Source organism: Bufo bufo, chromosome 6 (genome assembly GCF_905171765.1).
Source record: "Bufo bufo chromosome 6, aBufBuf1.1, whole genome shotgun sequence".
Classification (NCBI taxonomy): domain Eukaryota; kingdom Metazoa; phylum Chordata; class Amphibia; order Anura; family Bufonidae; genus Bufo; species Bufo bufo.
In genome coordinates this window covers 379,089,460-379,115,811 of record NC_053394.1, presented here as the reverse complement: position 1 = coordinate 379,115,811, position 26,352 = coordinate 379,089,460, and the positions used below count along the sequence as shown (strand labels likewise).

Genomic DNA, 26,352 nt, shown 5'->3' with positions numbered 1-26,352 from the left:
TTTGCAAAAAATGGCCTGGTCCTTAAGGTGAAATAGGGCTGAGTCCTTAATTAAAGAGGACCTTTCATGTTTTTTTTTTTTGTTTGTTTAGATAAATACCTTTCGTTGCGGGGGCGATGCTGCCACCCTGCCTGTTTTTTTAAATGTCGCTCCTACGCCCCGCTGTGCCCCCCTGCAATTTTTACGCTCAGTATGTTAATACTCAGCATCTGTATAGGGAGGAGTAGACTCCAGGGTTTTTCAATAGGCGTCTCCTTATCTCTGACTGTGCCACGATCCAATCACAGCAGAGAGCATCACAGCCAGGGAGAAGGAGACGCCTATTGAAAAACCCTGGCGTCTCCTTCTCCCTGTACCGATGCTGAGCATTAACATACTGAGCGGAAAAACTGCAGGGGGGCACAGCGGGGCGTGCGACATTTGAAAAAAAAACAGACAGTTTGGCAGCATCAGCAGGGGGTACCATGAAAGATCCTCTTTAAAGCTGATGAGCTTGGACGAGAGAAGCTTCATAGATCCGTTGGTAATCTGCATCAAGCAGCAAGTTTCCTGCTGGATTTCTCTCCTCCATCTACAACTGGACAATGTGACAATGGCAGGAACATTGTGGCTGCACTTCATTTGGGGGAAATAACACATGTTCCCTGCATGGCACACATCATAAATTTAGTGGTGCATCAATTTTTGAAAAAGCAACGTGGCTTGCAGATGGTGTTGGTCATGTCCAGGGGACTGTCCAGCCATTCTTATTTTGCTAAAAAGGCCCTTCAGAACTTGAAGTGACAAAATGGTCTGCCATTGTACCGTTTGAATTCCACCTTACATATACGCTGAAACGTTGCTATGAGCAGCGTAAAGAGATTAATGATTTACATGATGCATGAGACCACCACAGCAGAGCATATGTTATTTTGAGCGCAGGCAGTGGCAGCTCATCAGGGCCATGTGTCGCATACTCAACCCCTTCGAAGAGGCCACCAGAGTAGGGACAAGCATTAACATGGCATCACCCTGATATTTATATTTGTACTAATGCTCACGCTGATGCAACAAGGACTAGCGGAAGAACAACCACCTCCACAGCTTTCTCGGGATCCTGTAACTGATAGGAACCTTGAGGGTTGAGGAGCAGAAGTTTGTGGTACAGGGGGACATGGAGTTTTCCTAGGCACAGCTAGGGAAGGAGGTTGGCGCTCGGTATGATAGATGTGCTCATGATGATGATGACGACGATGACATTGGCCATGACCAACCATTGCAGTGGAGTCTTAAAGAACTGGGTCCTCAGGCATGCTGGTGAGCATGACAACTGCATGCTTGGTTGCCTACATGCTGGCAAGCATGTGGTTAGCATCAAGCAAAGTGACAACTACTGGATAACCATACTTTTAGATAATTGCAATCAAAGCAAAAAGGGGAGAAGGTTTTACTGATTCCTGTCACCTGCATTTCTGTCCAGGAGTCCCATCTCCAACCTGGCTGAGTCAGAGACCTCCTGCCCTTTCTGGTGGTGCTACCCCTACAATAAGTCTCAGAAGGTACAGCAGCAGTAGCCAATTTAGTTTTCTTAATGTGATGGAAGTCTTTTTAAGTGCTGTGCCAACCTGACGCATATCCGCAAAAGGACAAGCAATGCCTGAACAACAGGGTTCAGTCGTACCTGGACTGTGCCCTTTCTTCTGCACATAGCCTGTCCCCTGACTCCATAGACTTCTCGGAGGGGGATTGGAACATTGGCTGGAACTGGCCCAGTTTGAAATGTGTACTGTCTTGTCCAGCCTCCAGTGCAGGGTATTCAGTGGGCAGGTGGCATCGTCACACACCTCCAGCTGATGCCAAGGAGTAGATCTGCCATAGTGTCATACACAGATTATCAGGCCAATGGGAGCAGATTCGATTCTGGTCAAATTTATTTGTTCCCTCTTCTGACTGATTCTTCAGAATTACACCTGAAATGTATTTCCAGAAATTGGTTCCTCTCTAGTGATATACTTTTCATGATCTTTGGATGGTGTGTACAGTATTTATGAATCGCAAGCACTTAAAGGGGTTGGCTCATCTGAGACAATAGGGGCAAATCACTAGGATATGTCCCCATTGTCTGATAGGTGCAGGTCCAACATCTGGGACCCACACCTATATCGAGAACGGTTTGGGCCAACGTGGTGGCTGGAGGACTCTGGTCCGGCCACCACCAAGCGCTCTCCCCATAGAAGTGAATGGTAGCGCACTGTGCATGACCAGCCACTGTTTCCCTTCACTTCTATGGGCCTGACTGATATAGTCTAGCCAGTGCTGCGCACGCACAGTGCATCCTCCACCACTTTCGGGGCTCCGTTTAGGAGATAGGTGCGGGTCCCACCGCTGGGACCCGCACCTACCAGACAATAGGGGCATATCCTGGCGAATTGCCCCCATTGTTTCTGATGAGACAACCTCTTTAATATAAATGCATGAAAAAAAGAAGATGTTATGGGGGGGGGGGTGGGCCATGCAGTTTGTTTACTTGACAGTGACAGGACTGAGATTTGGAGAGACCTCGGTGTGCACAGTGTCCTAGCTGCAGTGATGATGTTCGGGTCAAGGGATTATTCTTTGGCGCTATATGTAGTTTGTGTAATCGGGAAAGGCTGCAGGATTAGGCTACGTTCACACAACAGTGAAAAATGGCATACCGCTGTATTTAGAATGAATTGAACTCGTGGCGCTATTCACATGGCCATTTTTTTTAAGGCGAGTGAATAGTGTTTGTGAAAAATTTGTGGCGGTTTTCACTGCCAGATGGACCCCATGTAAATCAATGGGACTATTTTTAATGGCCATTTAGACAGGAGTGCATCCATGTAATGGCCGTTTAAAATGGGTACACTAGTGTAAAATGGCCTTTTAGGGGTTAAAATAAAAATAAATTGCCTTATCCGCTTGCACACACAAGGCAGTCTCTCTTGGTGATGAAGGACCTGTGCTACCAATGTGATGACCTCACCATGCTCTCCCAGCATTAGTGCTTAGGAGCGCATGGTGACATCATCCCACTGAGAGTGTAGGTCCTTTAGCACCAAATGAAGAGCGACTTGATTAATTATTGTGATGATTAAGTGGATGATTAATTATTACTGATGGGGGGCCACCCTGGGGAACATTATTACTAACTGGGGCCACTTTGGGGGACATTATGTATACTGCAGGGGTTAGTAATTAAATAAAAAGCAAATAAAAATATATATTTTTAGCGGGGCCATGGAACGGAGCAACGGATGCGGACAGCACACGGAGTGCTGTCCACATCTTTTGCGGCCCCATTGAAGTGAATGGGTCCGATGCGGACCAAAACAACGGCCGTGTGCATGAGCCCTTACTTTAACTTTATTCACAGTACAGGAGCTTAACTGATATAAAGGAGACACTAAGGGACAGCACTACTGCAGGGGGCATAACTACTGTCTGGGGGCACTTAGGGGGCATAACTACTGTGTGGGGGCACTTAGGGGAATAACTATTGTTTGGAGACCTCAAGGGGACATTCTACTGTGTGGGGGCACTTGGGGAGCATCAGTACTGTGAAGAGGGCACTGAAGGGGAATTCCACTGTGAAAGGGACACTGAGAGGAGATAACTAATATGTGGGGCACTAAGAGGGGATTTGTTGCCTCTTGTCCACCGCTAGTAAATGTTTTATTGATTTAATGAATGATTGGGTGGGGGTTGCAAGGAAGTAGCTCAAGGTGGGAGCCAGCGTTTTCTAGTTATGCCCCTCGGTCTACTATTAGATTGTGGTCTGTTTGGCCACCACTGTTTGTGCCATGTCTTGTAATTTCTGTGGATTTTTTTTTTTATTGGAAAAGTTATAAAACTTCAATACAATTTTAATGTTATTCATCAATAATAAAATGTCTTTTGTTCTTAGCAGATGACTGTACCAGGAACTTAGAGAAACATCTGGTATCTTCAGATTTTGAAGTAGATGATTGTGGTATCACACGAGATACATTTGAAGAGCATGCCAATATGCAAGATATACCCTCATCCAATCACAACAACAATGCATCATTTGATTCTTTTAAACAGGTCCGATCTTCTGATTTATCACAGACTGTAACACAGAATAAAAGTCACAGAAGAGGTGCTAAACATCAAACAGCTCACGTAAAAGAGAAGCCATTTTCATTTTCAGAATGTGGTAACTTTTTTAGAATTAAATCAGAACTTGTACATCTGAAAATTCACACAGAGGAGAAGCCATTTTTATGTTCAGAATGTAGTAAATGTTTTAATCAGAAATCAGAACTTGTTAGACATCAGAGAGTTCACACAGGAGAGAGGCCATTTTCATGTTCAGAATGTGGGAAATATTTTAAGAATAAATCAGCTCTTGTTATACATAAGAGAAATCACACAGAAGAGAAGCCATTTTCATGTTCAGAATGTGGGAAATGTTTTAAGCAGACATCAGCTTTTTTTGAACATCAGAGAGTTCACACAGGAGAGAAGCAATTTTCATGTTCAGAATGTGGGAAATCTTTTAAGAATAAATCAGCTCTTGTTATACATCAGAGAGTTCACACCGGGGAGAAGCCATTTTCATGCTCAGAATGTGGGAAATGTTTTAAGCAAAAATCACATCTTGTTATACATCAGAGAAATCATACAGGAGAGAGGTTATTTTCATGTTCAGAATGTGGGAAATGTTTCAACCGTAAATCAAATCTTAATACACATCAGAAAATTCACACAGGGGAGAAGCCATTTTCATGTTCAGAATGTAGGAAATGTTTTACCCTTAAATCAAATCTTAATGCACATCAGAAAATTCACTCAGGGGAGAAGCCATTTTCATGTTCAGAATGTGGGAAATGTTTCAACCGTAAATCATCTCTTGTTATACATCAAAAAACCCACATATAAGAGAAGCCATCTTCATGCTTAGCCCGTTAGTGGCCTCCCTAATGTGGTTTTATGGTGGTCACCAACTGGCTTCATTCCGTCAGATACTCCTTTTTACAGGGAGATAAAACAGCGCCTTGCTTTCAGTTACGATGTGAACCTCCTGGCACTCTGGAGGATGTTGCTTGGAGTCGGGTTCCCACCCCATATAATAATAAAGAGAATACTCCAGCACTGTGCGTCAAAGCTTGTTTATTTGGAATGCGGCGTCGTAACAACGTGACGTTTCGGCCAGAAAGGCCTTTATCAAACTATGTGACAAGAAATTCAGAGAAGCAATAATTACAATCGTGCATCAAATCCAACACATGGTGTAAATTCTGAGTTATACTAGCTTGGGATGATATAGAACACACATGCCCATGGGAGCGTTATGTACAGGAAAAACAAAAAATATAGATAAACAGACATCAAAGAAAAAACATCAAATTCAAGTTAATATTCATAGTAGGGTGAGTATACTGCTCATATAGTCAAGGGAGGCCTGTGGGCGTGAAATCGGTATATAGAAGTTAAGGACAAATACTATGTATATAGCATGATAAGTAGATCTTATATACTACATATATAGAGCATAGGATAGGGAAAAGGCCTATAGAAGTGCAGCCAGCCACAAAGTACTAAAGTGGACATGATCACAGATAATATCGAATAAACCAAAGTGGGAGGCGGTCTAAGTCATTGAAATGGGGGCTATAGTTGGTGCATTGACCAAAGTATTCCTGGGAGCCATATGAGGAGCGAGATCTGTGTATAATATTATGTGAAGAGCTTACCTAGTGCTGCTGTCAAGAAAAGCGCCAATGTATGCTGCGCTGTGAAGTTGTAGCGTGTATCCACACGCTGAATCGGGGTGCGAGTCTATATGTTATAATGGCGCCTTTAAGTACGGTAGGGGGCGGGTCCGTGGTCGTGTGAATCGAGAGCGCTAAGGCTCTCTTCCGGTCCGGAAGTGGTGCGTTCCACCACCTGCGTGTCGGACCTCACATGGTTAGAGCGGATGTGACGTAGCGCATGACCGGAAGGAATATGCGTTCCATTCTAATCCGGAAGTGGTGTGTTCCACCACTTGTGTGTCAAGGCTGCTATTGAAGCGCAGGCTTAATGTGTTGAAGTACATCTACGTGGTCCAGGCGTGACATTTACTGGTAAATAGGTGTTGTTTGGGAAGAATGGGAAGGGAATTGGCCGGAATTGGACAGATGTTTGGCCGTATATTTAGTGGAATGACACTATAGAAACACTATAAAGAGAGAGATATATGTTAGGAAGTTGATATAGGAATAAAGCTATATAGAACCTAAAGGGCTATATATGTGGAGTCTATAACTATGATTAAAAGGATATCAAACCATGAACCACAGCCCGATTATTCATTATATAACCTGGGGAAAAAGCAGAGAGGTATGTTATTAAAGAGACATAATGATATATGTAAATATGAACAGAAAACAGTGATGTTATCCTTGGAAAGAGTCTGTACATGACATGTTGATCACGTAAAACACTGTATTTCATAGTCTCTATTTAGCCCCTTTGGTTCCAGACAGTCAAATTTGTGGATCCAGAAGGCTTCTCGCTTTTTTAGTTGTGTGACCCGGTCATATCCCCTTCTGTGGGGTAGAATTTGCTCTATTACCTGGAATTTGCTCTATTACCTGGTTGTGCTAGGTTGTGACCCGCAGCATCAAAATGGGCCGGTACTGGGAGTAAGATGTTTTTACGTCGAACAGATGATTTGTGTTGACATCTCAGATTTATTTGTGTCATTTCTCCTACGTAAACTTTACCCCGTGGGCATTTCAATAAATACACCACGAAAGATGATTCGCATGTAAAGAAACCTTTTATTCGAAAACTTTTTCCTGACTGGGGGTGATGGAAATGGGTACCCTTGAGAACATTGGTGCATTGTAGGCAATGGATGCATGGAAAGGTTCCTGTTTTTTGTACTGTAAGAAATCTTTGTTTGGGAATGGTCTGTGTTGGGCCAATATCGGCTTTAACTAAAAGGTCTCTTAAGTTCTTGGGTCGTCGGGTGCATGCTAGGATGGAGTTTTTAAATTCTAGTACCTTAGGAAAAGCTTTCTGTAAAATAGACCAGTGGTTTCTAATACTGTTAAGTATTTTTTTAGTGGTGGGGTGGTAAGTGTGGACGAATGGTATACGATTGAGATCAGTTTTTGGTTTCCTGGATATTGTGGTGATCTTTTCTCTGAGGAGGTGTTCTGGGTACCCTCTCTCCTTGAACCTATTTTCATTTCAGTAAGACGGGTTTGTAATTGTTCACTGGATGTGACAATGCGTTTAATCCGCGTTTATTGTGAAGTTGGAAGAGATTTTTTAGTGTTTAATGCGTGGAAACTTGTGTAATGCAACAGATTATTGCGATCAGTGGGTTTGCGATATAGGTCAGTTGACAGAGTACCAGATGAGGTTCTGGTGACTGTTGTGTCCAAGAAACTGATGGAAGTGGAATCAAAGTGAAATAGTAAATTGCAGTTTTTGGTATATGCTGTTGAGATAGGTGTGGAAGTCAATCAGGGAATTCCATGGGCCCCTCCATATGCAAAAAAACAGCATCGATGTAGCGTTTCCAGGTGAGGACATGTTCAGTAAAACGAGTGTCTGTAAATGTAAGATTCCTCGAATTCGGCCATGTAACAATTTGCATACAGAGGGGCCACATTGGACCCCATTGCGGTCCCCTGGCATTGTAAGTAGAAGGTGTCTTCAAAAAGAAAAAAAGTTATTGGTAAGAACAAGTTCTAGGATGTCCATGTAGAAGGATATGGTGTCTGGGTTATTTAAATTGGCTATGAGACATTTGGAGACGGCCTGTAGTCCCTTATGGTGTTGGATCGATGTGTACAGGCTAGAGACGTCCCAAGTAACAAGTAACGTGTCCTGGGGTAGTGGTGGGAGGTTTTGAATTATGTGTAAAAAGTCTGATGTGTCTAGGACGAATGATTTTGGTTTGTTTGATCAAGGGGGTAAGTGATTTTTCCAGCAGAATGGAGAGTGGTGACAGAATGGAGTTAGTCGAGGCCACTATTCGTCGGCCAGGTGGATTGTGTAGATCTTTATGGATTTTGGGTAATGTGTATAGAACCGGAATCACTAGATTGTTGTTAGATAGAAATGTGGCGGTGGCGTTGTCGATGATATTAAGCATATGGTATTGCTGTACAATCTTATGTATTTTATTTCTGATCTGAGGGGTAGGATCTGAGGTAAGTTTACGGTAAACCGTGCCGTCTTGTAATTGGCGGTATATTTCTGTCCTGTATTGGCCTTTGTCCATTAGGACTAGTGCTCCCCTTTTGTCGGCTGGTTTGATGATAAGATCTTTTCTTTTACGTAGGGAGTGGAGGGCTTGTTTTTGGACCCCTCAGGGTTTAGCTTGGCTGCCATTAATGCCAAATAGAGAACTAAATATATAACATTCTGAACTTAAAAATTAGACTGCTATATGTGGTTAAAATGGCGCCTGTACTATTTGTAATATATAGCGCAGGCGCCATTTTGTGCTGCAAAAGTATAGCGCTCTAGATTTTTAAGTTGAGAATTTTGTATGGCCACTGAACGATGTTACAAATATCCAAATGGCCCTCGGCAGCAAAAACGTTCCCCATCCCTGCTGTAAGGGGTGCAGTCGCTACTGGGCCTAAGAGCCTGAGGGGGCCCTAAGACATGTACTATACAAAGTTCATGCAGGTCAAGTTACATCTCTGGCTGGAAGGAAGTAGTAATGTCAAGAATTTGGCTTGGGGCAGGGGATGCAGTTAAAATTTTCACCTCAGGCAGCACGAATGCTATGTGCTTCCCTGCCCCTGGCCACACAGCAAGAAGTGGGAAGGGGGATCCAAGATAAACTCTTGCACCAGGGCACATGAGCCTTTAGCTACGCCCCTGAATATTATATTATACTCTATGCAAGTACGAAGGATGACTTGCATCTACATGTGCTAGAATCCGTGGTATGATCTTGGTAGTGCCATTCGGACAGTAAGGAGACACCAGGAGACTGCACCCTAGACTACAAAACCTTTTGAAGATAATGATGCATTTATCTCCTGATGTTCATGTTCAAGCTGACAATCCGGGCACAAGATCTGCAACAGTTGACAGAGAAGGCCATCTTAAGGTAGAAAATAGTGAGAAGATCCAGACATGTAACGTCTATGGTCAGCTGTAATCATGCCATCCCCACCTTTCTCATTATACAAGGAAAAGACATATAATACTGGTGGATAAAACAAGACTGAAGACAAGATCTTCACAGCCTTCTACAGGTCATAGGGGACGTTTCATGAGACCTTATTTCCATCTACCTAATCCTGTGGGACATTGTGATGTTCTTCTGACTAGGGTTGAGCGAACCCGAACTTTAGGATTTTTGGACCCCGGACCCGAACCCGAACATTTCAGTAAAAGTTTGGGTTCGGTGTTCAGCGCTTTCTTGGCGCTTTCTGAAAGGCTGAGCAGCCAATCAACAAGCGTTTAACTGTCTGACTATGCCTACTAACGGCATGGCTGTGATTGGCCAGTGTAGCATGTGACCCAGCCTCTATATAAGCTGGAGTCACGTAGCGCTAAACATCACTCTGCTGTGCTTAGTGTAGGGAGAGGATGCTGCTGGTGATTTCAGGGAGAGAATAGGACTGAATCTTTGCTCAAAACCTGAATCTAACTCAGCGATCTACATACATTGTGTTTTTTATCCTGCCCTGAGCCCAGTGACCTAAAAAAAAAAAAACTTTTATAAGTCAGTTAGGTGGGCGGCGGCGGCCATTTTATGCAAGCTCAGTGCACTAGCACTGCATCTGAGCTTTTGGGACATTGAAAATCACAATTTTTTTGGCAATTTACAACATCTGGTGCATTTGCAGGCTTAGTCAGTGTGCAATTTAAGCTAGAAATACAGCCATCATTTTCTTGATTTTTAAATTATTTTTTTGCCAGATTCCACTATTTTTCTGGCCTTGCAGCATCAGCACGTGTGAAATTCCAGGGTTATATAGTAACATAGTACATAAGGCCGAAAAAAGACATTTGTCCATCCAGTTCGGCCTGTTATCCTGCAAGTTGATCCAGAGGAAGGCAAAAAAAACCTGTGAGGTAAAAGCCAATTTTCCTCACTTTAGGGGAATAAAAAATTCCTTCCCGACTCCAATCAGGCAATCAGAATAAGTCCCTGGATCAACGACCCCTCTCTAGTAGCTATAGCCTGTAATAGTATTACGCTCCAGAAACACATCCAGGCCCCTCTTGAATTCCTTTATTGTACTCACCATCACCACCTCCTCAGGCAGAGAGTTCCATAGTCTCACTGCTCTTACCATAAAGACCCCTTTTCTATGTTTGTGTACAAACCTTCTTTCCTCCAAACGCAGAGGATGTCCCCTCGTCACAGTCACAGTCCTGGGGATAAATAGATGATGGGATAGATCTCTGTACTGACCCCTGATATATTTATACATAGTAATTAGATCTCCCCTCAGTCGTCTTTTTTCTAACGTGAATAACCCTAATTTTGATAATCTTTCAGGGTACTGTAGTTGCCCCATTCCAGTTATTACTTTAGTTGCCCTCCTCTGGACCCTCTCCAGTTCTGCTATGTCTGCCTTGTTCACTGAAGCCCAGAACTGTACACAGTACTCCATGTGTGGTCTGACTAATGATTTGTAAAGTAATTTGGCCCAGTATACTGCTATCAAATTCAGTTATTAAACAAACACTCGTTTGGGAAAAAAAAAATTGTTGGCAGCCTTTGCTGCAGATGTCATTGTGAGATACCGCCTTTACATACTGTCTTTCTATTCAGTTATTTCAAATAAAGCTATTTTGGGCACAATTCTTTGATAGCGTCCTAGTGTGGATCAGGGCGTGTGAGATACACCCTTTAACTACAGGGGTTCTATTCAGGTATTTGAAATACAGCCATTTTGGGCCAATTTTTTTTATTGTGGCCTAGTGTGGATCAGGGCGTGTGAGATACACCCTGTATATACAGGGGTTATATTCAGATATTTGAAATACCGCCATTTGGTGCACAAATCTTTAATTGAGGCCTAGTCTGGTTCAGGCCGTGTGAGATACACCCTTTAAATACAGGGGTTTGATTCAGGTATTTGAAATACAGCCATTTTGGGCAAGCAAATCTTTAATTGAGGCCTAGTCTGGTTCAGGCCATGTGAGATACACCCTTTAAATACAGGGGTTTGATTCAGTTATTTGAAATACAGCCATTTTGAGCAAACAAATCTTTAATTGAGGCCTAGTCTGGTTCAGGCCGTGTGAGATGCTCCCTTTACATACTGTCGTTCTATTCTACTATTAATTAAACACCCATTTAGGGCAAGATCCTAAATTCGAGAAATATGAGGAGAGCGTCAAATAAGGGATGTGGCCCAGGTCGTGGTGCTGCTGGTGGAGCTCCTGTTGCAGGGAGAGGACGTGGTCGAAGTGAAAACCCTTCCTCAGGTGCGAGTATGCGACAGAACCTGCAGCGGTATTTGGTCGGGCCTAATGCGGCTCTACAAATAGTGAGTGCACCGATGCCCAACCACTTCTCTTTCATGATGAGTACATGGAAGGACCATCGCAGCATGTCTCGGATGATGACGAAACACAGGTGCCAACTGCTGGGGCTTTCGAAAGTGTGCAGACCGACAAGGAAGGCAGTGGGGAAGACTGGGTGGAAGATGATGTCGAGGACAATGAGGTCCTCAACCCCACATGGAATCAAGGTCATGCGAGTGACCTATGTAGTTCGGAGGAAGAGGCGGTGGTCGCACAGAGCCACCAGCACAGCAGAAGAGGGAGCAGGGTGCAAAAGCGGAGCGGCCATCCTCTAGACAGTACGCCTGCCACTGCCCACCGCAACAAGGGACCAAGCACACCAAAGCCAGCTCCAAGGAGTTCCCTGGCGTGGCAGTTCTTCAGACAATGTGCTGACGACAAGACACAAGTAGATTGCCGCTGTGCAATCAGTGCCTGAAGCGAGGCATAAACGTTCTCAACCTGAGCACAACCTGAATGACCAGGCATTTAAGTGATAAGCACGAGCTTACAGGGAATAAAATTTCTGAAATGCTTCTTTAATTGATGCGCGCCACCTCCTTTGATTCAATGCTTAAACTTAAACAAGTTGTACTACATTTGCACTTCAATATCTTTTCCCACATTTCCGCTTGTCTCTTTTGGCCCACATTTGGGCTTCTGTAATTTGTCCCACATTTGCGCCTCAATAGCTTTTCCCACATTTCTGCTCGATCCCCAAAAAAATTCTCACGCTCCCTCTCCGGCGGGGAACCCTGATTCACCGATAACCGTGATCAACATGGTAGGCCCAGAAAAGAACATCGAAAGTTGATAGAGAAGATATCCAAATGGATGGTGGATGTTACTGGGGCACCTCTACATAGGTGACAGGAACATAAATTTAAAAAAATTTAAGAAAATCGTCAATTACATTGTCGGGTGACATTTTTCAAAATTTGCCAGATAGAAACCCCTGCTCTGCATAGTTGACAGGGAATAAAATTTAAGACATTCTTCATTAATTGATGCGCGACACATCCTTTCATTTAATGCTTAAACTTTAAAAAGTTGTCACACTTTTTATGCTTTAATAATTTCTCCCATAATTCAACTCTATAATTTTAAATTTGAAAAAATGAATCATCCCTTGGATGTGGTCTCTCTTTCTCATGCTCCCGCTCCGGCGTGGAACCCTGATTCCCCGCCACCCGTGATCACCATGGTAGGTGCAGAAAAGAACATCGAAAGTTGATAGAGCAGATATCAAATTGGATCGTGAACATCATGGGGACGTGCGATATGGTGGGGCAGTAAGTTTGCACACGCCTACACGAACTGACTGACAGGGGTCAGCCCCTGCAACTTCTTTGTCTCCAAATTGGGCACATGGGCTGAGCTTGCCCTTTACCCCTTGGAGGTGCTGGCCTGCCCTGCAGCCAGTGTATTGTCTGAACGTGTGTTTAGCACGACTGGAGGGTTATATTTCCCAATGTTATATAAAAAAAAAATAATAATTTTAAACCAAAAAGCAGTGTAGGCTACTTCCTCCTCCTCCACAGCTGCTTCCACCTACACCGCCACATCCACCGCCTCCTCAACCTCCTACTCCATATGGACCTCGTCCTCCTAGATCAAGATTATTATTTTTTATTTTCACGTATTTTGTGTTATTTAAAGTCATTTCCCTATCCACATTTGTTTGCAGAGCACTTGCCATGCTCTTAACCACATGTTGATGCCATTTGCAGCCCTCTAGCCCTTTCCATTACATTTTTACAGCCATTTTAGTGCTCAAAAGTTCGGGTCCCCATTGACTTCAATGGGGTTGGGGTTCGGGGTCAAGTTCGGGTCCCAAACTCGAACTTTTTTCTCAAGTTCGGCCGAACCCGTCGAACATCCAGGTGTCCGCTCAACTCTACTTCTGACCCATCCTGTAGAAGAAGAGGACTGGGACATCTCTCTGGTGTTGTTATCTCTTCCTTATCTGTAGGAAACACATCCAGTGACTAAATTTATTCCTTACATACAGATAATGAGAAGACATGTGTATTTAGTCATGTCTATTACCTGGTGATGTGAGGGGCCGGTGATCCTCCATTATGACGTCCTTGTACATTTCTTTGTGTCCTTCTAAATACTCCCACTCCTCCATGGAGAAATAGACGGTGACATCCTGACACCTTATAGGAACCTGACAACATAATGATACTGTCATCACCCAGATCCCTTCATAGCGTTCCTGTATAATATCCCAGCATTCCCAGCAGTGTCAGCAGCTCAATCATCTTGTTGGTGAGCTCTAGGGTCCTGACAGCGCTCACTAGAGGTCTTCTTCACTACTGTGTAGTCCTGGTTATGGAGAGACACAGTAATAAATATCACTCCATACATCTCCAGAGTCCCTCACCTCTCCAGTCATGTCCATCTGTTAGTAACATAGATAAGATGTAATGGGACATCATCAGAATCTCTCACCTCTCCAGTAAGACGGAAGAGGATCTCCAGGGTGAGATTTATTATCCCCTCCGCCATCTTGTCCCTGTCCATTCTTGTCGGGTCAATCAGGAGAAGGATATTATATAGAAGATATCCACTGAGCGGATCCTATATTGTAGGAACCTGACTGGAGAGAAGATGAGATGATGAACAAACCTACAAAATCTCATGTAAAAAACAATAACTGGAGATAAGAGGAGACATCGGAGGAGATAATAAAGTGTAGAAGTTGTGTTCTCTCTTTTTATATGGATCGAAACATGTGTGAGGTCAAGGCAGTTTCATGATATGTCATAAAATCCAATGCAGTTTGTTTACTTCAGAGTGACAGGACTGAGATTTGGAGAGACCTCGGTGTGCACAGTGTCCTAGCTGCAGTGATGATGTTCGGGTCACAGGATTATTCTTTGGTGCTATATGTAGTTTGTGTAATCGGGAAGAGTTGCAGGATAAGGCTACATATACACAACAGTGAAAAATGGCACACAGTAGTGCGGTATTCTGCAAAAATCCTGTATTTACCCAGCCATACCTATTTAAAAATCTACCTCTCCCGTGTCCTAGTGTGCCTGGACTAGGGGGAGCAAGATAGACCACTCAGGACCAGCGCAGGTTCAAGGAGACCAGTGCAGAACAGGGAGCAGCGCTACATAGCAGTAGCAGTAATATATCTACCTGCTTGGTCCTTCCATCGGGTGACACTTCGAGAGTCCTGCAGTGACTGGGGGAGCTGCCTGGGAGCTGACGCGGACAGAGGTAGAGGCGGTGGGGGAGACACACGTGACGGGCGCCATATTGGGCTTACGAGTCTGTGATCTGGCCCTAGCGTTCTATGTCGATAGATGCAGGGAGGCTGCTGTGTAGACAGCCTAGTACAGAAGATCCCTGAGGCTCCCCCTCAAATAATAGTTTCTAAGTCTCTGATGCTGCAATCTAGAAGGGGCTTATACTCCAGTCCTAACATCTGTGGGCAGTGTGCCCTGGCCTAATTATATCATTGAGACCAACCTTCCTCCTGAGTGGCTTCTTAGGCCTGGTTGGCTACCCCTTCTGATCCTACTGCTATACTCTGCCACCAGTCCAGCTCGTCTCTTATTAATCTGTTTCGGACAGACCATTTGGATTGATTGCTGTGTTTGGGGTGCTGTCTTGCTTGTGCTCTCCTGAACCAGTTACTGTGGGCATTCATATGGGCTGCAAAACCGCCACGCTCATTGCTCCTCCTTCTGCAAAAATATTTATGGATGCCATGAGTGCATGACACCAGATATTTCCTACCTGTCTGTGAATATAGACCTCAAGATATCCTGACCCAAGTGACTAACTGCATATTATCAATAGTAATTATATCTAAAGGAAAAAAACATGTTGAGGAGCTTCCCAATGGTCAGTGATGGCTCACTGTGCTTCCTACTGTCCATTCTACTCTCCTCCCTCCCTCCGAGTCCAGCTGCTGTATCTGTCATCCATTATAGCCCAGGTCTCATTCCCCGGCCTGCACTCTCCCCAGCAGCAGGTGTGATACAGTGATGTCATTGTACCTGCTGGGCTGAGAGGGAGAGCGCACAGACCAGAGATAATCCCCCGGCCTGTGCGCTCTCCTCAGCTCAGCAGGAGAGATGACGTCATAACATCACGTCTGCTGCTGGGAAGTGCATGATGTGCTCGGTATTACTTTATTAATTTTATTAACAGTACAGGAGCTTCACTGCTGTAAAGGGGGGCACTAAGGGACAGCACTACTGCAGCGGGCACACAAAGGGGCCATAGTTATTCTGTAGGGGCATTAAGGGGCATAACTACTGTTTGGAGACAAGGGGACATTCTAGCATCAGTACTGTGAAGAGGGACTAAGGGGAAATTCCACAGTGAAATGGACACTGAGGGGAGAAAACTAATGTGTGGGGCACTAAGGGGACATTCGTGGCCTCTTGTCCAGCGCTAGTACATTTTTTAATTATATATCTTTCAAATGACTGATTGGGTGGGGGTTGCAGGGACGTTGCTCAAGGTGAGGGCCAATCTTTTCTAGTTATGCCCCTTGGTGTATTAATTTCCCCTTAAAACTTTACCTTTATTTAATCTATTAAAAGACCTCCAACATACAAATAATAATGAATATCAGATTACAAAAAGGTGATTCCACCTTGGGACTTCTTAAGCATAGAAATATGAATATTGATGATTTGCCACCATGTGGCTACTTACGGTACAGTTGATCACGGAACAATTGGGGATTGATCATGAGAAGTGGGACCAAAACGATAGCCATTCATCTCCTGGCACCACATTATTTGAATGCCATTGTGCATATGTGAATTGGTCTCCTGATGAACCTATTTCATGCCACTGGGAAAACGTGTCAGGACGAATTGTTTACTATAACGTATCACCTGGGACTTTTTTTCTTTCATCACTCTCACCTTTGGAGAAGTACCTATTTTCCATATGATCAGATTTTTTGCCTTCCTATTTGAACTGTCTAATTACACATATAGGACATTTAGGCAGTTGTTCTCTGTTTGGGAATCAATTAGGAGGGGAATTACAGATTAGGGTACAGCAACCGATAAGTGGGGCCGCCCCTTTCGGGGCAATCACTCCACTTTTAGGCAGGGTAAGCATAGATTGATAGGGACAGCTCCCCAATTGCCTAAAATTGGAATTACTGGATCTTTCTCCTGGATATAAGGCAACAGAGTTCTTCATCGGCTCACCACCTAGGAGAGATCATTATATCGTTTTGGTCCCACTTCTCATGATCAATCACCAATTGTTCCGTGGTCAACTGTACCGTGAGTAGTCACATGGTGGCAAAGCATCAATATTCATATTTCTATGCTTAAGAAGTCCCAAGGTGGAATCACCTTTTTGTAATCTGATATTCATTATTATTTGTATGTGGGGGGATTTTTAATAGATTAAATAAAGGTAAAGTTTTAAGGAGAAATACAGTATTGTGTTTTTTCAGTGATTTTTATGCCCCTTGGTCTACAATTAGATTGTGATCTGTTTGGCCACCACTGTTTTAGTCAATTGATATTTGAATTTTGCGCCATGCCTTGTACTTTTTGTGGATTTTTTTATATGGAAATGTTATAAAATTTCAATAGAATATTTTGGTATATTATTCATCAATAATAAAATGTTTTATTCTTGGCAGATGACTGTACCAGGAACTTAGAGAAACATCTGATATCTTCAGATTTTGAAGTAGATCACACAAGATACATTTGAAAAGCATGCCAATATCCAAGATATACCCTCATCTGTTCACAGGAAAAATGTATCATTTGATCCTTTTAAACAGGTCCGATCTTCTGATTCATCACAAACTGTAACTCAAAATAAAAGTCACAGAAGAGAGAAGCCATATTTATGTTCAGAATTTGGTACATGTTTTAGGCAGAAATCAGTGCTTGTTATACATCAGAGAATTCACACAGGAGAGAAGCTATTTTCATGTTCAGAATGGGGTAAATGTTTTCAGCAAAAATCAGGTCTTGTTACTAGAGTTGAGCGGACACCTGGATGTTCGGGTTCAACGGGTTCGGCCAAACTTAACAAAAAAGTTTGAGTTCAGGACCCGAACTTGACCCGAATTTGACCCCGAACCCCATTGAAGTCAATGGGGATCCAAACTTTTGAGCACTAAAATGGCTGTAAAAATGTCATGGAAAGGGCTAGAGGGCTGCAAATGGCAGCAACATGTGGTTAAGAGCATGGCAAGTGGATAGGGAAATGACTTTAAATAACATAAAATACGTAAAAATAAAAAATAAGAGTCATGATCTAGGAGGACGAGGTCCATATGGAGTAGGAGGTTGAGGAGGCGGTGGATGTGGTGGTGCAGGTGGAAGCGGCGGTGGAGGAGGAGTAGGTAGCCTACACAGTTTTTTTGTTTTACATTTATTTATATTTTTTTAAATTAGGGTACACCCCAAAACATTGGGAAATATAACCTGTGATAACCCCCTCCAGTCGTGCTAAACACACGTTCAGACAATACACTGGCTGCAGGGCAGGCCAGCACCTCCAAGGCGTAAAGGGCAAGCTCAGGCCATGTGCCCAATTTGGAGACCCAGAAGTTGCAGGGGGCAGAACCATCAGTCAGTTCGTGTAGGAGTGTGCAAACATACTGCCCCACCATGTCGCACGTCCCCGGGATGTTCACGATCCAATTGGATATCTGCTCTATCAACTTTCAATGTTCTTTTCTGCACCTACCATGGAGATCACGGTTATTGGCGAATCCGGCTTCCACGCCGGTGAGGGTGCGTGAGAAAGATAGACCACATCCAAGGGAGATAAATGGATTAATTTTTTTTTGATTGAGCGAAAATGTGGGAAAAGCTGTTAAAGCGCAAATGAGGGACAAATTATGGAAGCGCAATTGTGGGACAAATTAGTAAAGCGCAGTGCGGGTGAACACATTGCACCCGCACTGAATCCTGACCCATTAATTTCTATGGGGCTGTGCACATGAGCAGTGATTTTCATGCATCACTTGTGAGTTGCGTGAAAATCGCAGCATGCTCTATATTGTGCGTTTTTCACGCAACGCAGGCCCCATAGAAGTGAATGGGGCTGGGTGAAAATCGTAAGCATCCGCAAGCAAGTGCGGATGCGGTGCGATTTTCACGCATGGTTGCTAAGATGAAAGTATATTCACTGTATTATTTTCCCTTATAACATGGTTATAAGGGAAAATAATAGCATTCTTTAATACAGAATGCTTAGTAGAAGGTCAATTGAGGGTTAAAAATTAAAAAATATATTAACTCATCTCCTCCTCTTGATCGCGTAGTTGCCGATCTCTTTTTACTTCTTTAATCATGAGCTGCCTGCTAAAGGACCTGTGGTGACGTCATATCACATGGTCCAATACCATGCGCATTAATTAATGAAAAATTTAGTACATTTTATTCCCTGTCAACTATGCAGAGCAGGGGTTTCTATTCATCAAAATTTCAAAAATGTCAACCAAAGAATGTAACAGAAAAATTACAGTAATTTATTAACCTGTCTACGTGGTAGAGCAGGGGTCTATGACAGAAAAAAATTGTTTATTGTCACCCGAAAAAGGTAAAAGAAAAATGATTGAAATGTATTAAGCTGTCAACTAGGTAGAGGAGGGGTATATTACACCCAAAAATTTGTGAATTTGAACTGAAAAAGTAACAGACAAATTATATATATTTTTTTTTACCGGTCTAATAGGTATAGCAGTGGTACATCACACCCAAAAATTGGCGAATTTCACTAGAAAATGTAACTGACAATTTCTTTTTGTTTTTTTACCTGTCTACATGATCTTTACCACCAGTATGCGCCCTGCAGTGGACAATTGCAATCTGTGAGGGAAATCTTATGGCTTCTAAAAGTTGTATGACAAGTTGTGAATGTGAGATGTGCTTACCATCAGCTGCAATGAATCCTCTCCTTTGCCAAATGACCCCGTGGTCCCAGACCACGCCATGTGTGTACCTGCTGTTAGTGTAAATGGTGTCTGGCTTGCCTTCATGTAGTATGCATGCTCTCGTGAGTGCAATTAATTCTGCTGCTTGTGCAGATTGGTATGTGATGGGTCTGGCTTCCAGGACAACATTGGGTAGCAAAACAATAGCATATCCTGCATGATAAGTGTTGTGATTTGGTCTGCTGCAGGATCCATCAACAAAAACATCAGGAGCCCCTTCTACTGGTACAGATTGTAAATCAGAGCAGGGTGATGTCTCATGTTGTATGGCGTGTATACAATCATGTGCCTCTGTCAAGTGATCTGAGGTGTGTGCTGCGTATTTGATTTGGAGGGAGGGATTGCTGAGGAGTAGAATCTCATATCCAGATAGTCTTTGTGCACACATGTGCTGTGTGTGTATGCCTTTGAGAAGGCCTACTACATCATGTGTGGTGTACAGGATATTCTCATGTCCCATTGTGAGTGGTGTTGCAAGCTCAACCATCATAGCACAGGCTGCAAGCGATCTCAGACAGGCCGGCATTCCAAGGAATGCCGGCCTGTCTGAGATCTCTTGCAGCCTGTGCTATGATGGTTGAGCTTGCAACGCCACTCACAATGGGACATGAGACTAAATTAGGGTACACCCCAAAACATTGGGAAATATAACCTGTGATAACCCCCTCCAGTCGTGCTAAACACACGTTCAGACAATACACTGGCTGCAGGGCAGGCCAGAACCTCCAAGGCGTAAAGGGCAAGCTCAGGCCATGTGCCCAATTTGGAGACCCAGAAGTTGCAGGGGGCAGACCCGTCATTCAGTACGTGTAGGCGCTTGCACACATATTGCTCCACCATGTTGGTGAAATGCTGCCTCCTGCTAAGACGTTCCATATCAGCTGGTGGTGCTGGTTGTTGTGGCGTGCTGACAAAGCTTTTCCACATTTCAGACATGCTAACCATGCCTTCTGAGGTGCTGGCAGTGCCCCAGCTGCGTTGGCGACCTCTTCCTCTGCCTTCGCCTTGTGCTTCCACTGTGCCCCTGCTGTCAGGTGGGAATGCCACCAGCAGCGGGTCTACCAGCGTGCGCTTGTACTCGCGCATCTTCCGATCACGCTCCAGTGACAGAATTAAGGACGGTACATTGTCCTTGTAACGGGGATCCAGCAGAGTAGCCACCCAGTAATCAGCACAAGTTAGAATGTGGGCAACTCGGCGGTCGTTCCAGGGACACTGCAGCATGTAATCGCTCATGTGTGCCAGGCTGCCCAGAGGCAACCAAAAGCTGTCCTCTGTGGGAGGTGTATCGTCTGTGTCCTCTATATCCCCCCAGCCACGCACCAGTGATGGCCATAAGCTGGTCTGGGTGCCACACTGCTGTGAACATGGTTCCTCCTGCATCTCCTCATCCTCCACCTCGTCATCCTCCAGAACTGTGCCCAGGCTGGACAATTGTGTACCTGGCGTTTGTGGGTGCAGGAGCCCACCCTCGGAGCCACTTGTGAATGACTGGCCGGAAACCCTACGAAATGATCCCTCTTCCTCCTCCTCCTCCTGTGCCACATCCTCTTCCATCATCGCCAGCAGCGTTTTTTCAAGGAGGCATAGAAGTGGGATAGTTACGCTGAGAACGGCGTTATCAGCACTGGCCATGTTGGTGGAGTACTCGAAACAGCGCAACAAGGAACACAGGTCTCGCATGGAGGCCCAGTCATTGGTGGTGAAGTGGTGCTGTTCCGCAGAGCGACTCACCCGTGCGTGCTGCAGCTGAAACTCCACTATCGCCTGCTGCTGCTCGCACAGTCTGGCCAGCATGTGCAAGGTGGAGTTCCACCTTGTGGGCACGTCGCATATGAGGCAGTGAGCGGGAAGGCCGAAGTTACGCTGCAGTGCTGACAGGCGAGCAGCAGCAGGGTGAGAACGGCAAAAGCGCACACAGACGGCCTGCACTTTATGCAGCAGCTCTGACATATCGGGGTAATTTTTAAGGAATCTCTGCACCACCAAATTCAGCACATGAGCCAGGCAAGGGATGTGCGTCAAACCCACTAGTCCCAAAGCTGCTATGAGATTTCGCCCATTATCGCACCCCACCAGGCCGGGCTTGAGGCTCACTGGCACAAACCACTCATCGGTCTGTTGTTCAAGGCCCGTCCACAGCTCCTGCGCAGTGTGGGGCTGTCCCACAAACAGATACGTTTTAAAACTGCTGTCGTTTACCCCTGGCTGTGCTGAAGTTGGTGGTGAAGGTGTTACGCTGACCGAATGAGGAGACGGTAGAGGATGAGGAACCAGAGTAGGAGGAGGAAGCAACAGGAGGAAAACTGAAGCGCCCTGCAATCCTCGGTGGTGGATGGACATGCGCCAAACTGCTATCCGCCTCAGCCCCAGCCGCCACTGCATTTACCCAGTGTGCTGTTATGGAGATATAATGTCCCTGACCGTGCTTACTGGTCCACGTATCCGTAATGAGGTGCACCTTGCCACAGATGGCGTTGCACAGTGCACACCTGATTTTGTCCCCTACTTGGTTGTGCAGGGAAGGGATGGCTCGCCTGGAAAAGTAGTGGCGGCTGGGCACGACGTACTGTGGGGCAGCCACCGCCATAAGGCCTTTAAAACTATCCGTCTCCACCAGATGGAATGACAGCATTTCAAAGGCCAGTAATTTAGAAATGCTGGCATTCAGGGCCAGGGATCGCGGGTGGGTAGGTGGGTACTCCCTCTTCCTCTTTAGTGTTTGGGAGATGGAGAACTGAACGCTTCCGTGGGACATTATGGAGATGCTTGGAGACCCAGGTTGTGGTGTTGCTGGCAGATCCTCTGTTTGCAGGGCGGCAGGTGGCACGCTCACTCCAGAGGAGGATGAAGAGGCCGAGACTGCAGCAGAAGAGGAAGCAGGAGGAGCCAGAGACCATTCTTGCTTTTTGAGGTTTCTACTCTACTGCAGCTTGTGCTTAGCACTTAAATGCCTGGTCATGCAGGTTGTGCTCAGGTTGAGAATGTTTATGCCTCGCTTCAGGCTCAGATTGCACAGCGTGCAAACCACTCGTGTCTTGTCGTCAGCACATTGTCTGAAGAACTGCCACACCAGGGAACTCCTTGGAGCCGGCTTTGGTGTGCTCGGTCCCTTGCTGTGGTGGGCAGTAGCAGGTGTACTGTCTATGGGACGGCCGCTCTGCTTTTGCACCCTGCTCCCTCTTCTGCTGTGCTGGTGGCTCTGTGCGACCACCGCCTCTTTCTCCGAACTACATCGGTCACCTAGCATGACCTTGATTCCATGTGGAGTCAAGGACCTCATCGTCCTCCACATAATCTTCCACCCAGTCTTCACCCCTGCCTTCCTTGTCGGTCTGCACACTGCAGAAAGCCCCAGCAGTTGGCACCCATGTACTCATCTTGAAAGATAAGTGGTTGGGCATCGGTGCACTCAATCTCTTCCACTTCTGGGGCAGGGATAGGTGGATGGCCCTGGGAAACCCTGCTAACAGAGTCATCAAAAAGCAGAAGAGACTGCTGCATGACTTGGGGCTCAGACTGCTTGGTTGATTTGCAATGGGGTGAGGTGAAAGACTGATGGACATCGGCTGCAGGTGCCAACTCTGATCTTTCAGCATGAGACTGGGTGGGAGACAATGTGAAGCAACTGGAGCCACTGTCAGCAACCCAATCTACTATCGCCTGTACTTGTTCTGGCCTCACCATTTGTAGAGCCGCATTAGGCCCGAACAAATACCGCTGCAGGTTCTGTCGCCTACTCGCACCTGAGGAAGGGGTTTCACTTGTGCATGTAGCTGGCACAGATCGACCACGTCCTCTCCCTGCAACAGGAGCTCCACCAGCAGCACGACGAGCTGGGCCACGTCCCTTATTTGACGCTCTCCACACACACATCACACACATACATCTCAGCTATACAGCCATTACACAATACAGCCCTGCCCAACTACTTACACATCACACACATACAGCTCAGCTATACAGCCATTACACAATACAGCCCTGCCCAACTACTTACACATCACACACATACAGCTCAGCTATACAGTCATTACACAATACAGCCCTGCCCAACTACTTACACATCACACACATACAGCTCAGCTATACAGCCATTACACAATACAGCCCTGCCCAACTACTTACACATCACACACATACAGCTCAGCTATACAGCCATTACACAATACAGCCCTGCCCAACTACTTACACATCACACACATACAGCTCAGCTATACAGCCATTACACAATACAGCCCTGCCCAACTACTTACACATCACACACATACAGCTCAGCTATACAGCCATTACACAATACAGCCCTGCCCAACTACTTACACATCACACACATACAGCTCAGCTATACAGCCATTACACAATACAGCCCTGCCCAGTTACTTACACATCACACACATACAGCTCAGCTATACAGCCATTACACAATACAGCCCTGCCCAACTACTTACACATCACACACATACAGCTCAGCTACACAGCCATTACACAGTACAGCCCTGCCCAACTACTTACACATCACACACATACAGCTCAGCTATACAGCCATTACACAATACAGCCCTGCCCAACTACTTACACATCACACACATACAGCTCAGCTACACAGCCATTACACAGTACAGCCCTGCCCAACTACTTACACATCACACACATACAGCTCTGCTATACAGCCATTACACAGTACAGCCCTGCCCAACTACTTACACATCACAGACATACAGCTCAGCTATACAGCCATTACACAATACAGCCCTGCCCAACTACTTACACATCACACACATACAGCTCAGCTACACAGCCATTACACAGTACAGCCCTGCCCAACTACTTACACATCACAGACATACAGCTCAGCTATACAGCCATTACACAATACAGCCCTGCCCAACTACTTACACATCACACACATACAGCTCAGCTATACAGCCATTACACAATACAGCCCAACTACTTACACATCACACACATACAGCTCTGCTATACAACCATTACACAATACAGCCCTGCCCAACTACTTACACATCACACACATACAGCTCAGCTATACAGCCATTACACAATACAGCCCTGCCCAACTACTTACACATCACACACATACAGCTCAGCTATACAGCCTTTACACAGTACAGCCCTGCCCAGTTACTTACACATCACACACATACAGCTCAGCTATACAGCCATTACACAATACAGCCCAACTACTTACACATCACACACATACAGCTCAGCTATACAGCCATTACACAATACAGCCCTGCCCAACTACTTACACATCACACACATACAGCTCAGCTACACAGCCATTACACAATACAGCCCTGCACAGCTACTTACACATCACACACATACAGCTCAGCTATACAGCCATTACACAATACAGCCCTTCCCAACTACTTACACATCACACACATACAGCTCAGCTATACAGCCATTACACAATACAGCCCTGCCCAACTACTTACACATCACACACATACAGCTCAGCTATACAGCCATTACACAATACAGCCCTGCCCAACTACTTACACATCACACACATACAGCTCAGCTATACAGCCATTACACAATACAGCCCTGCCCAACTACTTACACATCACAGACATACAGCTCAGCTATACAGCCATTACACAATACAGCCCTGCCCAACTACTTACACATCACACACATACAGCTCAGCTATACAACCATTACACAATACAGCCCTGCCCAACTACTTACACATCACACATATACAGCCATTACACAATACAGCCCTGCCCAACTACTTACACATCACACACATACAGCTCAGCTATACAGCCATTACACAATACAGCCCTGCCCAACTACTTACACATCACACACATACAGCTCAGCTATACAGCCATTACACAATACAGCCCTGCCCAACTACTTACACATCACAGACATACAGCTCAGCTATACAGCCATTACACAATACAGCCCTGCCCAACTACTTACACATCACACACGTACAGCTCAGCTATACAGCCATTACACAATACAGCCCTGCCCAACTACTTACACATCACAGACATACAGCTCAGCTATACAGCCATTACACAATACAGCCCAACTACTTACACATCACACACATACAGCTCAGCTATACAGTCATTACATAATACAGCCCTGCCCAACTACTTACACATCACACACATACAGCTCATCTATACAGCCATTACACAGTACAGCCCTGCCCAACTACTTACACATCACACACATACAGCTCTGCTATACAGCCATTACACAATACAGCCCTGCCCAGCTACTTACACATCACACACATACAGCTCAGCTATACAGTCATTACACAATACAGCCCTGCCCAACTACTTACACATCACACACATACAGCTCAGCTATACAGCCATTACACAATACAGCCCTGCCCAACTACTTACACATCACACACATACAGCACTGCTACATACAGACTGGAATTAGAAACTGCACAGCAGAGTCCTGTCCTGCATACACAGAGCAGATAATCCTGGTCATGTGATTTCGTTAACTCCTCCCATACATTATCACATGGCCATGACATCATCACAGGTCCTTTACTTCCTCTTACAGCACAGTCTGGAGCCTGACTCCTCCCATACATGGTCACATGGTCATGGCATCATCACAGGTCCTTTACTTCCTCTTACAGCACAGCCTTGCGCTTGACTCCTCCTACACATGATCACATGGTCATGACATCATCACAGGTCCTTTACTTCCTCTTACAGCACAGTCTGGAGCCTGACTCCTCCCATACATGATCACAGGGTCATGACATCACAGGTCCTTTACTTCCTCCTGCAGCACAGCCTGGAGCCTGACTCCTCCTACACATGATCACATGGTCATGACATCATCACAGGTCCTTTACTTCCTCTTAC

The 26,352-nt window shown here is 45.1% G+C and overlaps 2 protein-coding genes across 2 annotated transcripts in view; one reads left to right on the top strand and one right to left on the bottom strand.

Annotated features, from left to right (window-relative positions):
- LOC121003526 (zinc finger protein 260-like) overlaps positions 1 to 26,352 on the top strand; it is a 402,690-nt gene that overhangs the window by 14,588 nt on the left and 361,750 nt on the right. Inside the window, exons 3-4 of the mRNA XM_040435424.1 lie at positions 3,911 to 4,696; positions 7,437 to 7,445. Coding sequence (XP_040291358.1) covers positions 4,009 to 4,696; positions 7,437 to 7,445 — 697 coding nt within the window. The 5' untranslated portion in view covers positions 3,911 to 4,008. The remainder of the gene's footprint in view (positions 1 to 3,910; positions 4,697 to 7,436; positions 7,446 to 26,352) is intronic.
- LOC121003517 (zinc finger protein 208-like) overlaps positions 1 to 26,352 on the bottom strand; it is a 1,049,660-nt gene that overhangs the window by 820,738 nt on the left and 202,570 nt on the right. The window lies entirely within an intron of this gene.